A 13,548-nucleotide genomic window follows, 5' to 3' on the forward strand; every position below is an offset into this window, starting at 1 on the left:
TTACAATGGTACATTTTCCATAGCATGTGGGAGGTGTCAAGTGCAAGACATGACTTACATGACACTCACTATGGGATTTCTTTGAGCTAAGAGGTGTAGAGAAGAGTCCCTCAAGATAGTTTTCAATGATATAGCTAACGTGATAATAACCTAGGGTGATATATGAGGACCTCCAACGGAGTCACTACTTGCTCATTGTTCACCATATGGGACATGTTTTATTTTGCATATGAGAGTTTGATACCTTCTTTTGCTTTTGAGTTAAATAGGGTCAACCATTACAACTCATTGAACTGTTTGTTTACCTAGCCATTGTTTGCCTACTAGTCCATTTTATTTTGCTCTTTATATTTTACCTCCAAGTTCTTTTTGAGGGGTTCTTAACAAGAAAACATTTTCCTTGAAAGAAAAATAAACTCCAAATAGTCTTTATCTTGGGCTTATGGGACACAACTCAACGAGGGCCACTAATAATAGAAATGAAGAGTAAGCTAACCAAAGTTCAAAGCTCATAATGATGAAATGCCAATTTTATATTAATGTAAGGTCACACTACTATTGCTAATTGCAACAGGTAACATTAGGGGATAGGTAAACACAGGAGCTGTTGGAACACACTGCTACTAGTGGCAAGGGGGTAGGAGAAGGAACTATGAAGCAACAAAAGTATAGGATAACGATGTGGACTAAAAATGTCAAGATGCCATATACCCCTCACCAATCATCATTAAACATAAGTAGAATTTAAGAAAGATTCATGATTATTGTGTGGGAGAGAAAACCGTCTTGCAAGTAGCGATTAATGATGCAGAGAGAGAGAGAGAGAGAGAGAGAGAGAGAGAGAGAGAGAGAGTGTGTGTGTGTGTGTGTGTGCGTGCGTGCACGCTGTTGCAGACTAAAGGAGCCTTAATGCAACCTATGTAGACCTACACCAATGTTTTTTAGAAATGGCATGTGCCTCTCTCTCTCTCTCTCTCACACACACACACACACACACACACACAAAGAGAAGCAAATTGTCGATTTGTAAACATAATCTTCTTTTGCAATTTTGGGGATTTCTCTTTAGATTTTTAGGATATGTGCCACATCGGATTGTGTCAAGTTTGGTAAGAGGTTTGGAGATCTTCTAATAAGCGACAATACAGGTGTACTATACCCTAATTTCAAGGTCTACTCACTACTCTTCCTCATGTAGATGGATATGTATAAAAAATTGATTTCTCATTTTTTGAAGCACCAATTGACATAGTGTAATCAATGCACACGAATGCCCAAAAATACACTCCAGCATGCACACATATTTGTGCATGTGCATATGCATGTGTCTTGTGTATGTATGTATGTATATATTCACACAACATAATAGCAGTTTGTCCCGTCTCCAAATTGCCCATCCCAAGCTCTCACAATATCCCAAGGTTTGCTTGTGACATGAAAATCAAATGTAGTACACACCTGATTGCTAGGTAGTCATTGTTCCAACAATAGTGTTTTGGAATCTCCTATTAATATCTTCAATTTGCTCTTTGTATCACAGATCATACATTGGAATAAGCATTATTTTATTTGAATGAAAATGAGCCACAACCATTTGAACTTGAGGAAATGAGTCAAGAAGTTCCTAATTCAGCTTACTTAAGCTGAATAATTTTCTTGATAAAAACCCTTTGGAGGAGTACTAAACTTGATAGCAAGTAGCTTTTGCATATTTCAGGTCATGTTCATATTGACCGTTGTGTAAGAAAACTAGTATTGACTCCCGGTTAAAATTCATGTCTAGAGCTCTCCCATTAGGAATCCATGGTAGGCTATGAAACCCCTGAAGCCATTGTTTTCTTTTGTTTCACAAGGGTGAAAATTTCAACAAAAATTGTGTGACATTCAAGAAGACTGAGCATCCGATGTCAAGCACAATACCATCTCACATTTTGAATTGTAGAAGCACTGAGTATATCAAGCATACATTATGCAGCAGTAATACTTGTTTTCTAGAACAAAGAATCCAGGCTCGCAAGATCTATAGATCTCTCAGAAACGAGACTGCATGTGCTGATACTAAAAGAGAAACACACAAATGTGTTCACCTGAATAGACTGTATGCTACAAACAGGGACAAACACACGAATCCACAAAGCCATTAAAGATCAGTGCATGACCCCAGGCAACTAACATCCGAAAAGCCATATGGTACATTTTTTAACAAGGTAAATTGCGGCTTTGTTAAGTTCATCACTATCCTTGTCTTGGAGTATTGCTACTCTCTATCAACTGTTTCAGACAGCTGTTTATTGTGAATTGGCACCAGGTGCGTTGTTAGCTTATGATCTGCAGCCACCTAAAAAAGGACATAAATTTGGGACCTCTGTAGTCTCAAACAAGATGTTTGGTACCAAAATATCTCCATGCAAAGAATGTAGCAAGTGGCATAAAGGATGCCAATCAGAATTGTGGATGGTTATCTGGACTTGTACATGTCTTTCATTGGTCCCAAAATACTGCTCATTACTCAAACTGCAGACTATCATATTGATTCATTCACCTGGTAGAGATTGGCTTAAATCGTTCTTATTACAGAGTTCTAAACTCTGGGAAGGTACAATGGACCAACTCTTTATTGTCGTGGGATATTGGGAGTAGGCAACGGAGGCTGATTATAAAAACGCATGGTTGGTGGTTGTAGTGTCTGATACGGTCCATGATTGAAGTTTTGAGGATGCATACCCATATGTGGTACTCCCCGCACTGCATGACCTTGCATAGGTGCAGGTGGGTGTGGTAGCGAAGGGTTGCCTGCCAGCCCAAAAGTTTGCATGTCAGCATTCCCAGATATGGACATGTATTGAGGCTGCAGAGGAGGAAGTGGAGGTGGAGGAGGTAGCTGTTGCTCCATAGGTTGCTGTTGCGATGCAAAAGTTGAGGTTTGTAAAGTTGGGAGATGCTGACTGTTTGGAGTCATAGTAGTAATTGCCTCTGCATTTTGAATATGATCAATCTGCAAATCCACCCTTTGCCTCTTATCTTGCGGAAATGCACCATCTAGAGGTGAAATGGCAGTCCTCAGCTTGGATGCTTCCTCAGCAGCCAATGACGATAGTACAGACTGTAATACTTGAACTGAAGATGTTGAAGCTGCCAGTTTTGCAGCAACTTCTGCAGCAATCGTGGCAGCTGTCTTGGGTTTTTTGGATTCCTCCATGATGGGGGCCATGATCTCACTGGCAGATACATGAGGCCATGAAAGCTTACCTTCAGTAAAGAGAACCTGTTGCTGGTTAGTAGGGGACTCTCTAAGCACATCTGGACCACTTTCTCGCTGGCCCTGTTGAGCAAGTTCAACTGCTGAAACTTGCTTCTTCAAATTTACTGAATGCTCTGCCTTTCCTTGAGCAATCTGCATTAACAACTCTTTTGTTACAAGTTGAAGTTTCTCTTGGTCCTTACACAAAATTGATATGACTAAGCACATAAGATTCAATCTGCATTAACGACTCTTTTGTTACAAGTTGAAGTTTCTCTTGGTCCTTACACAAAATTGATATGACTAAGCACATAAGATTCAAAATGGATACAAGATTCACAGTACATGCAGCAAGGTAAATGCGAATTGGCCTGGAAAGTGGTAGGATGTAGACTAAACTAACAAGGGGTGCATACAAGTCACCAAAGTGGTAAAATGTAAACTAAACTAGCAGGAGCTGCATATAAGTCACCTCCACTGCAACAAGGTTAGAGTCGGTGTCAATGAAGCCTACATATGAGAAGAAAGTGCAGGCTTGAAATATGTGAACCTTCAGGATAAGAGGTACAGAAAAACTGGAGCATAAGCAAAACTAGATCTTGACCACTGCATTGCAGAGAGAAAAAGGGATCTCAATGTTGTCTTTGCATGAACGTTAATGGTAAGGCTATGCATTCATTTCTGTAACAAGAATCCTTTTAACTTTACAATAGATACCAAGGATGACCTAAAAAGCATTGCACACACAAGCTTTTGCTTTCGAGGGGTACACAGGATGAAACTGATCTCATCCAAATATAGTGAAGTAAATGATAGGGAGCAGAATCAAATTAGCTTGGAAAAACATAATAGAATACCAATCAGGTTTAGAATTGGCCTACATGGCATTTATAGGTCAAATTTTCATGGAAATCAGGGATTCACACACAGATATACCCAGGTTATCAAGGTTTCAACCCACAACCAGGAAGCCACAAGTTCACACCTACAAGCTACATTCACAATGATTTTGTTGTGTGAAACTATGTGAATATTCAATGATGTATGTTACTCTTTTTTAGCATAAACTAGCAACCTAACATGCAGCTATGTCCAGTTGACCTACTGGTTCACATTGTACAAAGATGTTTCCATTATCAGTACTGTTCCAGCACCAATTAACCAAACTTTCTTCTTCAGTCTTAAATCCAGAGAACACATACCTGGAGCTGTATTTGTATCGATTCCAGCTTGAGTTCCTGTATGAGTCAATATGTGTTTAGACAATGTTACATGACAAACACACAGTAGGTACATTTTACAATTTCCCCACCTTATTAACATACAGACATTAGTGTAGCTTCTGCAGCTTTAATAGAATTTTATTTTCTTGGAAATAGATAAGTGTTGCTTTTGTAGGCCAACTTAAGAATATATGCTTCTGGCATCACCACAGACTAAAAAAGAAGTGGTAAGCCATTAGCAGTCCTTGTCTTTCTACTATAGAATAGTCAACTCAGACAGTAAATACACTTTCAAATGACATATCACCTGTTCCCTTAATGCTTCCTTTAGCTGAGACGCAAGTGAAGCTCGGGCCATCTGACTCATCTCTAGTTGCTCAATACAATGTGACAGAACATTTTGCTGTTCCTGAAGTTCCTCAGCTATGGTTGTAGCACCCTGTAAAACTCCTGCCAACAGAGCATTGAACATGTTAAGCATAAAGCAAAGCATTTGCAAATGTGAAGGACACAATACTACTTGTGCTAAAAAGATAAGGATAGTGAAAGCACTTCCCCAGAAGTTTGAATAGTTGAACAACAAGAGTGCAGCATTTCCCAGAGGTTTGAATAGTTGAGCAACAAGATTGCAGGCTCGAAGAAAGTGAACCTTTAAAGGCATTACAAATTCATTTTGGCCACATATGTTTTCCTTGTCTCGTGTTTTGCATGCATAATATCCAAAACTGCATCACCCTTTCCACCAGGATTTTATGGTCCATGTGTGCAGCATCTACATTGAGGAAAACTGTCTTCTGTGTGTCAATATACCCACATGTATGCCTCTGTCAGGAATACAGAAGCACAGCGAATAGAGAGTTTCTCAACACTCAATTCCTCAACACAGCTAGACCTAAAAGCACAAGTGAGACACTACATTTATTTCACTCCACAGGGAAAGAAGCTGAGATACTCACTGTTGGCCATCTCTACATGGAGCCAGAGGTGATCCAAGCAATAAGGTAAAATAGAGTTTAAAAGGGTCAGAGCCAGGATAGAACAGCGCCAAGGCACCAGCTTAGCACTCTGCTCCACACCAGTCACCAAAATGCCACTCACAGAGACTCTCATACATGCCACTCTGAGCAGATATTCTAAAGCTTTCCAACCTAGGAGGTATTCTACTAGCTGGAGAGTTCAATGGTCACACTACCAATACACACAAAAGATCCCAAGTACAAAGAGATTGATGTAGGAGGTGCTGCTATAGAATGGACAGCACTTTCTAACATTTGCTGGAGGACATGGACTGGTGATTTATGATGGACTAGTGTGGTGGATCAACTCCAGCTTCTATACTTGCTTTCCTTTTGGACACATTGACAGCAGTCAACTACCTGATATGGGGTTTCCATCCTAATACATCCTCGTTGGACTTCACTATCTCCTCTCGCACTATCTCAAAAGCAGTTGACAATGCATACAAAGCCTTCTCTATGACATGCCATATACCACTCAGCCATCCATCAGGCTGAATCAAGATACCACTTAACCAAGGAGATTTCCACCACCAAGTATACTACACCAACTTTTCACCTTGACCCTTGTTGGAAATGGAGGAAGAGAGAGAGTGAGAGAGAAAGTGAACACAATACAATGAGCAAGAGTGGGCAGCAGTTCCACACTCCAAAGATGCAACTACTAGAATGATAGTATGAAAGTACAAAAGGTCTTAAGTAAGTTAGACATATCCCTAACTCAGCTGGAGTTAAACTAACTCTAGAAGTAGTAACAGAACTTATTAGCATAGTTGTGTCCACACCACACTAAAACATTGGGCATTGCCCATAGAGTTGGTAAATTCTAACACCCCCCTATAGTGTCAATGTGATGAAAGTATAGGAAGATCAATCACCAAAGGGTAGCGAGTTCAAAAACTTTCAAAAAGCCTCAAACTTCTCACGAGGTAGTGCTTTGGCTAAAAGTCAGCTTTAGCCTCTATAGGAACATACATCAAGTTGATCCCTCCTACATAGCATCTCCCTAACATAATGGTAATGTGCCTCAATGTGTTTAGAACGAGCATGAAACACAAGATTCTGTGCCATTGCAATACCACTCTTAATTGTCAAAAAGAATGGATATAGGACCCTCCAATGAAATCTTTAGATCAACAAACAATCTACACAACCATACCTATCTCATTGTTGCTATGAAGGGTTGTTCTACACTCTACCTCACAAGACAAGATAGCCACTATAGATTGTTTCTTACTTAGCCACAAAATGCATGAGCTGCCCAGAAAGAAACAATGCCCACTAGTAGAGTGCCTAGTGTCTGAATCACCAACCCATCTAAATCATTGTAAGCTCATAGGTGCAAGTCTCCCCACCCCCCGGCAAACACCCCCCCAAAAAATAATAATGCATATAAATGAGTACCTTGCAAATATATGAAGATCCGCTTAACAACTTGCCAATGTATTGTCTATGGGCTATACATAAACTTGCTCACTTGGGATACTGCAAACTATATGTCACAACGTGTGTTGCAAAGGTAGATAAGACAGCCAATAGCTTGGCTATAAATTGCAACATCACATATCTCTTCACTATGTGGCCTGCCTGTATAGATTGCCGAAGTGTGCAAGCTGTAATGGTAAACTGTAGTTAAGCCTTCATTTTGAAAGACCGATTGATGAGTTAGACTAGTCCCTAACTCCATCCTTGCTGCTTGGTCATGAATTGCGGTGCATTGCCAAATGTGACCCCAAATTGATCACAAACTCATTGCACAAACTAATTAGCAATCAATGCAAAAACTGATAAAAAAACTGATCCCAAAAGTGGCCATAAATGGTTCTCAAGCTAATCAAAAACTGAGCTAAAACTTATCAAAATTTTTGTCTCAAATTTTAGGCAAAATTCATGCCAAATTGATCATAAGCTGATGTAAAAGTATAGTTCCAGTGCCTGGGTGAAACTCATACTCATTCGCATACATCTCACATTGACTAGTATACTAAGTAGTGTCCTCCTGGCAAACAAACTGTCAGCACAATACCTTGGATGCATGTTGAATACATCGGAGATCCACTACATACGAGAGCTGTCCATAACTGGAGGAGTGGAAGTGCTACCTCCCCCTTGAGTATCAGGCAATACTCTGTACTCTTGCTCTGTTGAACCTAACAGAGTCCGAACTAAAGTCGGCTCTAACTAAAAGGCATCTAGGTAAAGAGAAAGAACAGCAACACAATATTGTACCTCGAACCATGTGCCTAAAAAGTCAATCTCAGCAATTTCACTACTAAATCTAGTCCAAATATTAATTGAATGTTGTCATTCTACGTGTTTGCTGCATTTGGATGCATGCCAAACAAAGGCCCCACTTTTCTTTAAAGAAATTTTAAGAAATTGAACAAATCTTAAACCTACAGCCTGAAATTGAATGAAATGTTGCCTCGGGATACATGCAAACAGCAAGCAACAACTAGACTTCATCTCAAGATGCGTGCCACAACCAAAAGTCAAAAAAACCCCAAATTTCCCACACAAATGTCGAAGAAATTGCACAATGCCGGCAATCTTGGTGGAGAGTCACACATTGGAGCTCAAATCCTGCAAAAGCCCCAAATTTTGAGAAATTTCAAAAATTAGGCAAGGTGATCAAAACCCCAAAATGTCTTGGCAACGAGTGAGAAATTGAAAATTTGTTTGAAATTAGGCATGAGATGAGCAAGACGCATGAGGACATGCACAATTTTCAAACAACCCTGAACTCAATAATTAAGGTTTCTGCATTTTTTTCCAAATCCATAGAAAATAGTAGGGAAGTTTGAGAAAATGGTGAGTAGGGCAGAGAGAGCCTGCATGTGCAAGGTTGCATGCAAGACTACATATGGAACTTCATGCAGGCTGAAATAGCAGCACAGCTACTCCAAACCAGAGGATTTTTTCCCAAAACAGTAGCTCCTCTTCCTTTGCCAACAAAGTGGACTTTGCGTAGGTGGCATCAGTTGAGCAGTGGTGAGAAAGAACCCATGTGTCTAGCCCTGATACCAACTGTGGGAAATGGACAAGGACAAAGAGTGAGAGTGAGTGAGAGAGTGAACACAAGATAATGAGCAAGAGTGGGCAGCAAGTCCACACTCAAAAGTTGCAACTACTAGAATGATAGAATAAAAGTACAATAGGTCTTAAGTAAGCTAGACCTATCCCTAACTCAACTGGAGTTAAACTAACTCTAGAAGTAGTGACATAACTTATTAACTTAGTTGTGTCCACACTACACACTTAAACATTGGACATTGTCCATAGAATTGGTAAATTCTAACAGTTCTTACAACCATGATTCTACTGGAGGAGCTTACTATATAGCTACTAGCATCCCTACAACCATACTATACCAATGCCTTCCAACATGCAAGAACCCCCTAACCAACTAGTACACGAAATAAGTGCAATGACAAGTGTCAAGAGACCTCACTCACCCATCATCTATGTAAGAGAGTAGCTACACGCTCCAATACTTGCAATGGGCACAAGCACGCTGCCTTACAAAACAAAAGAAGAAAGCAATAGAACCAAGGCTAAGCACAAATTAAACGAACTAATCTTCAAATGGCACTCAAGGTTGAAGACCCTACTACCCCATAGGCCCAATCACCTTTCGCCATGGCTACACTTCTAAGTTCTACCATACTACCATGCAACCATCCCATCCTCACCCACCATGAATCTCGAGTGGTACAATCTTCTTTCTTATGGAAAAACTAGAGAAATTGTTAGCTTTGTGCATTTCATGGGTTTGAACATCCCTAGGTGTCTCTACAAATGGATCTCTACATGCCCATTCCCCAATGTCTAGCTATACCAACTTGCTACAAAATCCTCACAAGAAGGGATCTTAGATACACTCTTTGTGACTGTGAGGAGTGGTTGTTAGTTATTTTCCCCCATGTGCGAGCATACCTTACGTGTGTGTATGTCTCTGTTAAACGTGTGAATACCTTTTACACTTCCCAACATTAAATGAAGGTCAAAAGTTTGGGGGAAACCTTGAGCCTATATAATGAGGCCCTAGTTTTTGTACTTTGATATCACACCTATTATTATCAATCTCCTTCTTTAGTATGTGTACACTTGCTAGAGTGCTCTCTCTCTTTTTTTTTCCGTAAAAGGTAATTGTATTAATTACAAAAAAAGAGTACAAGTTTTCATGATTACAAGATACACGAGGGCTCTAAGCCGACGTGTAAGATCCCAGTACTAAGCCACACAAAAGTTACACAAGCGATGGCAAAGACGCAGAGGAAATTGCCATATGCCAGGTAAGCAAGCCCTCCCGAGGAAGCAAGTCCGAGTGTCGAATGAGATCTATCTGCCAATGCAAGAGACCTTTAAGCCGGGCAATGTGTTTCGGTACATTAGAGGCGGAATCAAAAAGAAAGGCATTCCGAGTGGTCCAATTGTGCATCCCCAAAATCTGAAGAAGTGAAACAAGATCTTCATATGCAACTGTGGCGGTGTGGGGCATTTTGGTCGCACAAAAACCCAATAGAATGGGGTGAGCGAGGACCCCACCACTGTACGCCAAACCTGTGGCAAGAGCGACCAAATCCTCTTGGCCAGCGGGCAAGAAATAAATCGATGCCGGGCCGATTCCACAGTAGTGGTACAAAAGAAACAATTTCCATTCAAGATTCGACGCTTGGAGAGGGCCGAGGCAAGAGGAAGACCACCAATCATCACCCGCCAAAGAAAGACCTTGCATTTAAACAGTGTCTTATTCAACCAGCCCTCCATCACCGTTGCCTTCCACCATGACTGAGATTTCCGCAAACCCCATACAGAATTAGCTTTAGCAGCCAGCCATTGATGATCTTTCATCAGAAGATGATACACCTGATTAGCAGAGGCCTTTTCCAGACTCAAGCGGCCTGCAAGGTCCCAGTCCTGCCAAGGACGATCCATCGCAAGGGCAGGAAAAGGTTGCCTGGCCTGAAGTACCAGCAAAAGCTGCTCCCATAAGTCATGGTAGCCACGCGAGATTCTAAAAAGTCTCCTGGCCGTACGAAACGATGCAAAGACATTACGACTGGCAAGGGTGGCATCTGCAACAGAAGTCACCCCCGGACGGGCCATGCGGTTAAATTTTGGTCGAAGCTCATGTTTGTCTTCCCACGAAAGTAATCTTGAGACTGCCAACAATTCCAATTGAGAGGAGTTAGCATGCAAGCGGTCCTCCGCTGGATGCCAGCTCGCCTTTTGGAGCACCGCTTTCCAGGAGCCGACCAAATGTAATAATAGAGAGGAGGCGGGGCTGGAAAACCAAGAGTCTGCATTAAGAACATGCCACCAGGAGCCCCGAATTTGTGTATTGCCATGTCGAAGCCAGCTGTCCTCCAAAAAATAACGGGCTATAATGGTCCACGGGTGATGATCCACGCACATAGCGCGAAAAAGTGACCAACGAAGGGCCAGCATATGAGTTTCAGCATCCAAAATAGCCCCACCACCCAAGCGTTTGGGGGTACATGTATGTGACCACGAAATCCGTGAAATACCTACATGCAAGGAATCCTTCTTCCATAACATGAAACGAATAGGACGTGTGAGAGCCTTCAAAGTAGTAGGAGTCCAGGGTAACAATGGCAAGAAATATGTGAGCATTGGCAGCATAATTGTTTGCGCCACTTTGAGGCGGACATGAAAGGGCCACGCTTGCGACTTCCAATACATAAACTTAGTTGCCAGTTTCTGTGAAATCCACTCCAGTAGCTGCTTTGGCCGAACATCAACACCCAACGGGTACCCAAGATGCCTGACAATGGAGCCACGGGGAACAACCTGACCCTGCCAACCCAATGACTGTAAATCCGACTCCGTGCAGCTGAGATGGCTGATTTGAAGGCATTGATGCGAAGACCCGAAGCATGACCAAAGAGTGTCCAAACATCTAATGCCTTGCGAATGTTGTCCTTGTCTGCACGCAAAATCATAAAGCTATCATCAGCCAAAGATTGGCTAATAAAGTGCTGCCCCAAAGGAAGAGACAAACCGGCCAGCTGATCAGAAGTTGCCATTGAAGATAACATTGAAAGAACCGGGTGAGTCGCCAGGGCAAAGAAGAGAGGACTCAAAGGGCAACCCTGTCTCACTGCGCATGCAAGGACAAATGGCTCTATAACCCCACCATTGAGCATAACATGCGAAGAAGCCTCAGCACTAATGGTGTAGATCAATCGGGACATCCGCGCCCAAAACCCATAGCGGACATAAGTTCAGCAATGAAAGACCAATCTAAATAGTCAAAGGCCTTTTCCAGATCCAACTGAATCAATACCACTTCCTGGCTAGAGTGCCTTGCATAGTCAATGGCCATTTGCACATTTAAGATATTATCCAGAATGTTGCGTCCCTTAATGAAACCATATTGAAGAGGATGCACAATAGCTGGAAGGTGCTTGTGGAGCCTATTCGCCAGGAATTTGGAAAAGATTTTATACATCGAGCCCATCAATGAAATTGGTCTCCATTGTTGCAACATTGACGGCGAAGGAACCTTTGGAAGCAATTTGATAATGCCTTCTTTCCATGAGGAAGGCATGACCCTTGTTTCCCAGACCTGCTGAAACATAGCCACCAATGGCTTCACCAGTTGCGTAGCCGAGCACTCAAAGAATTCATTGGTGAGGCCATCCCAGCCAGGGCTTTTATCCTTGGGCAGATGTAACAAAACATCCATAACCTTCTCCTCACAAATATCTACCTCCAAGGTAGCTCGCATATCAAGTGGAACCTGATGGCGGACCAGATCATAGAAAACTGAACGTGCATATGTAGCCTGGTCAGAAGGCGACGAAGAAGAACCAAGAAGATCCCGAAAATAATTCCTGCACATATCGACAATGGTGTGCGGATCAGTAACCATGCGACCTTCTGAATCCTGAAGTCTGGTCATATTTTCTCGAGCAGGAGAAGCATGCAAGGCGCGAAAGAACTTATGAGTCTGGCTGCGCTAGTGATAATAGAAAATCATCATCTGGGGTATCCACCAGAAGCGAACGAACCAAAGCCAGTAAGCCTTCCGCTGCATGGCGACGCCGCCGACAAAGAGAGGCATGATGTATCCCATACTGGTGAGCGACCCGTTGCACATTAGAGACCAGTCGTTCAAAAGAAACTATGCCCTCAGAGGCAAAGTCCAATAAAAATCTCTCAATCAATTGCTGCATATAGCCCTGAAAGATTGAATGCTTCAAATAAGAAGAGTTGAAACGTAAAGGGAGTCTATCCAACAACTGCATAAAAGGTGCAATAGGTTGTGCCAGTATCTCAAGTTGGAGAGGGAAATGGTCGGACAAGGCATATTGCTGCAATACTTTCATTTCCAGCATCTCAGGAAGAAAGTCATCATCCTGCATGATGTACATTCGGTCCAACCGCGACCATGTAGATGCATACTGCGTTGAATGAAAAGTAAACCCTGGAGAGGACGGATGTAACCAAGACCATAGATCTTGCTTAAGAGCCGCAAGAGCAAAGGCATTCCACGCCCGACTTTTCGGAGCATCCATCACCGAATGCCCGAAAGTGGACTGGGAAGAGTCAACACACATATTGAAATCTCCCATCTCGAAACCCCTTCTGCCAAGTGACATGGAGCTCTGCAAAGTCTTCCAAAGATCCCGGCGAGATAAAGGGTCATTCGGAGCATAGAGACCCAGCAACCATAAGATCTCTCCTTCAAATAAAATTTCAATTACCACAAAGCGGCCCTGCACATCATTTTTAATAAGAAAAGGCTGATATTTCTCATGGACAATCATAAGCACTCCAGAATAATGCACAGCATGTGTCCTTGCATAAAATAAGCGAAAACCATGGCAATCCACCACTTTTCCTGCATCATCGTGACTCTTGTGCTCCACCGCACACAAGGCATCCCACTGATTCTCATGCAAGACAGTCCACATGGCATGTTGCTTATGGCGAGAACAAATGCCTCACACATTCCACGTGGCTATCTTCATATATCTGAAAAAAGAAAAATCAGGAAGGAGGCACCGCTTGTCTCGATTTTACCTTGTCTGCTAAAATG

The 13,548-nt window shown here is 42.1% G+C and overlaps 1 protein-coding gene across 5 annotated transcripts in view; it reads right to left on the reverse strand.

Moving 5' to 3' along the window:
* Positions 1–1,660: 1,660 nt before the first annotated feature.
* Positions 1,661–13,548, reverse strand: part of LOC148014346 (uncharacterized) — a 153,041-nt gene continuing 141,153 nt past the window's right edge. For 2 of the 5 annotated variants that reach the window (XM_087667047.1, XM_087667048.1), the window contains 3 exons: positions 4,772–4,914; positions 4,444–4,479; positions 1,662–3,394 (listed from right to left, as the gene is read on the reverse strand). In XM_087667047.1, coding sequence (XP_087523173.1) covers positions 2,615–3,394; positions 4,444–4,479; positions 4,772–4,914 — 959 coding nt within the window. In that variant the 3' untranslated portion in view covers positions 1,662–2,614. Of the gene's footprint in view, positions 3,395–4,443; positions 4,480–4,771; positions 4,915–13,548 lie in introns of all 5 variants that reach the window. The other 3 variants (XM_087667044.1, XM_087667049.1, XM_087667046.1) reach the window with 3 other exon arrangements.

The sequence above is a fragment of the Lygodium microphyllum genome, chromosome 25, assembly GCF_053477565.2.
Source record: "Lygodium microphyllum isolate KBCC chromosome 25, Lygodium_microphyllum_v1.1.10, whole genome shotgun sequence".
NCBI lineage: Eukaryota > Viridiplantae > Streptophyta > Polypodiopsida > Schizaeales > Lygodiaceae > Lygodium > Lygodium microphyllum.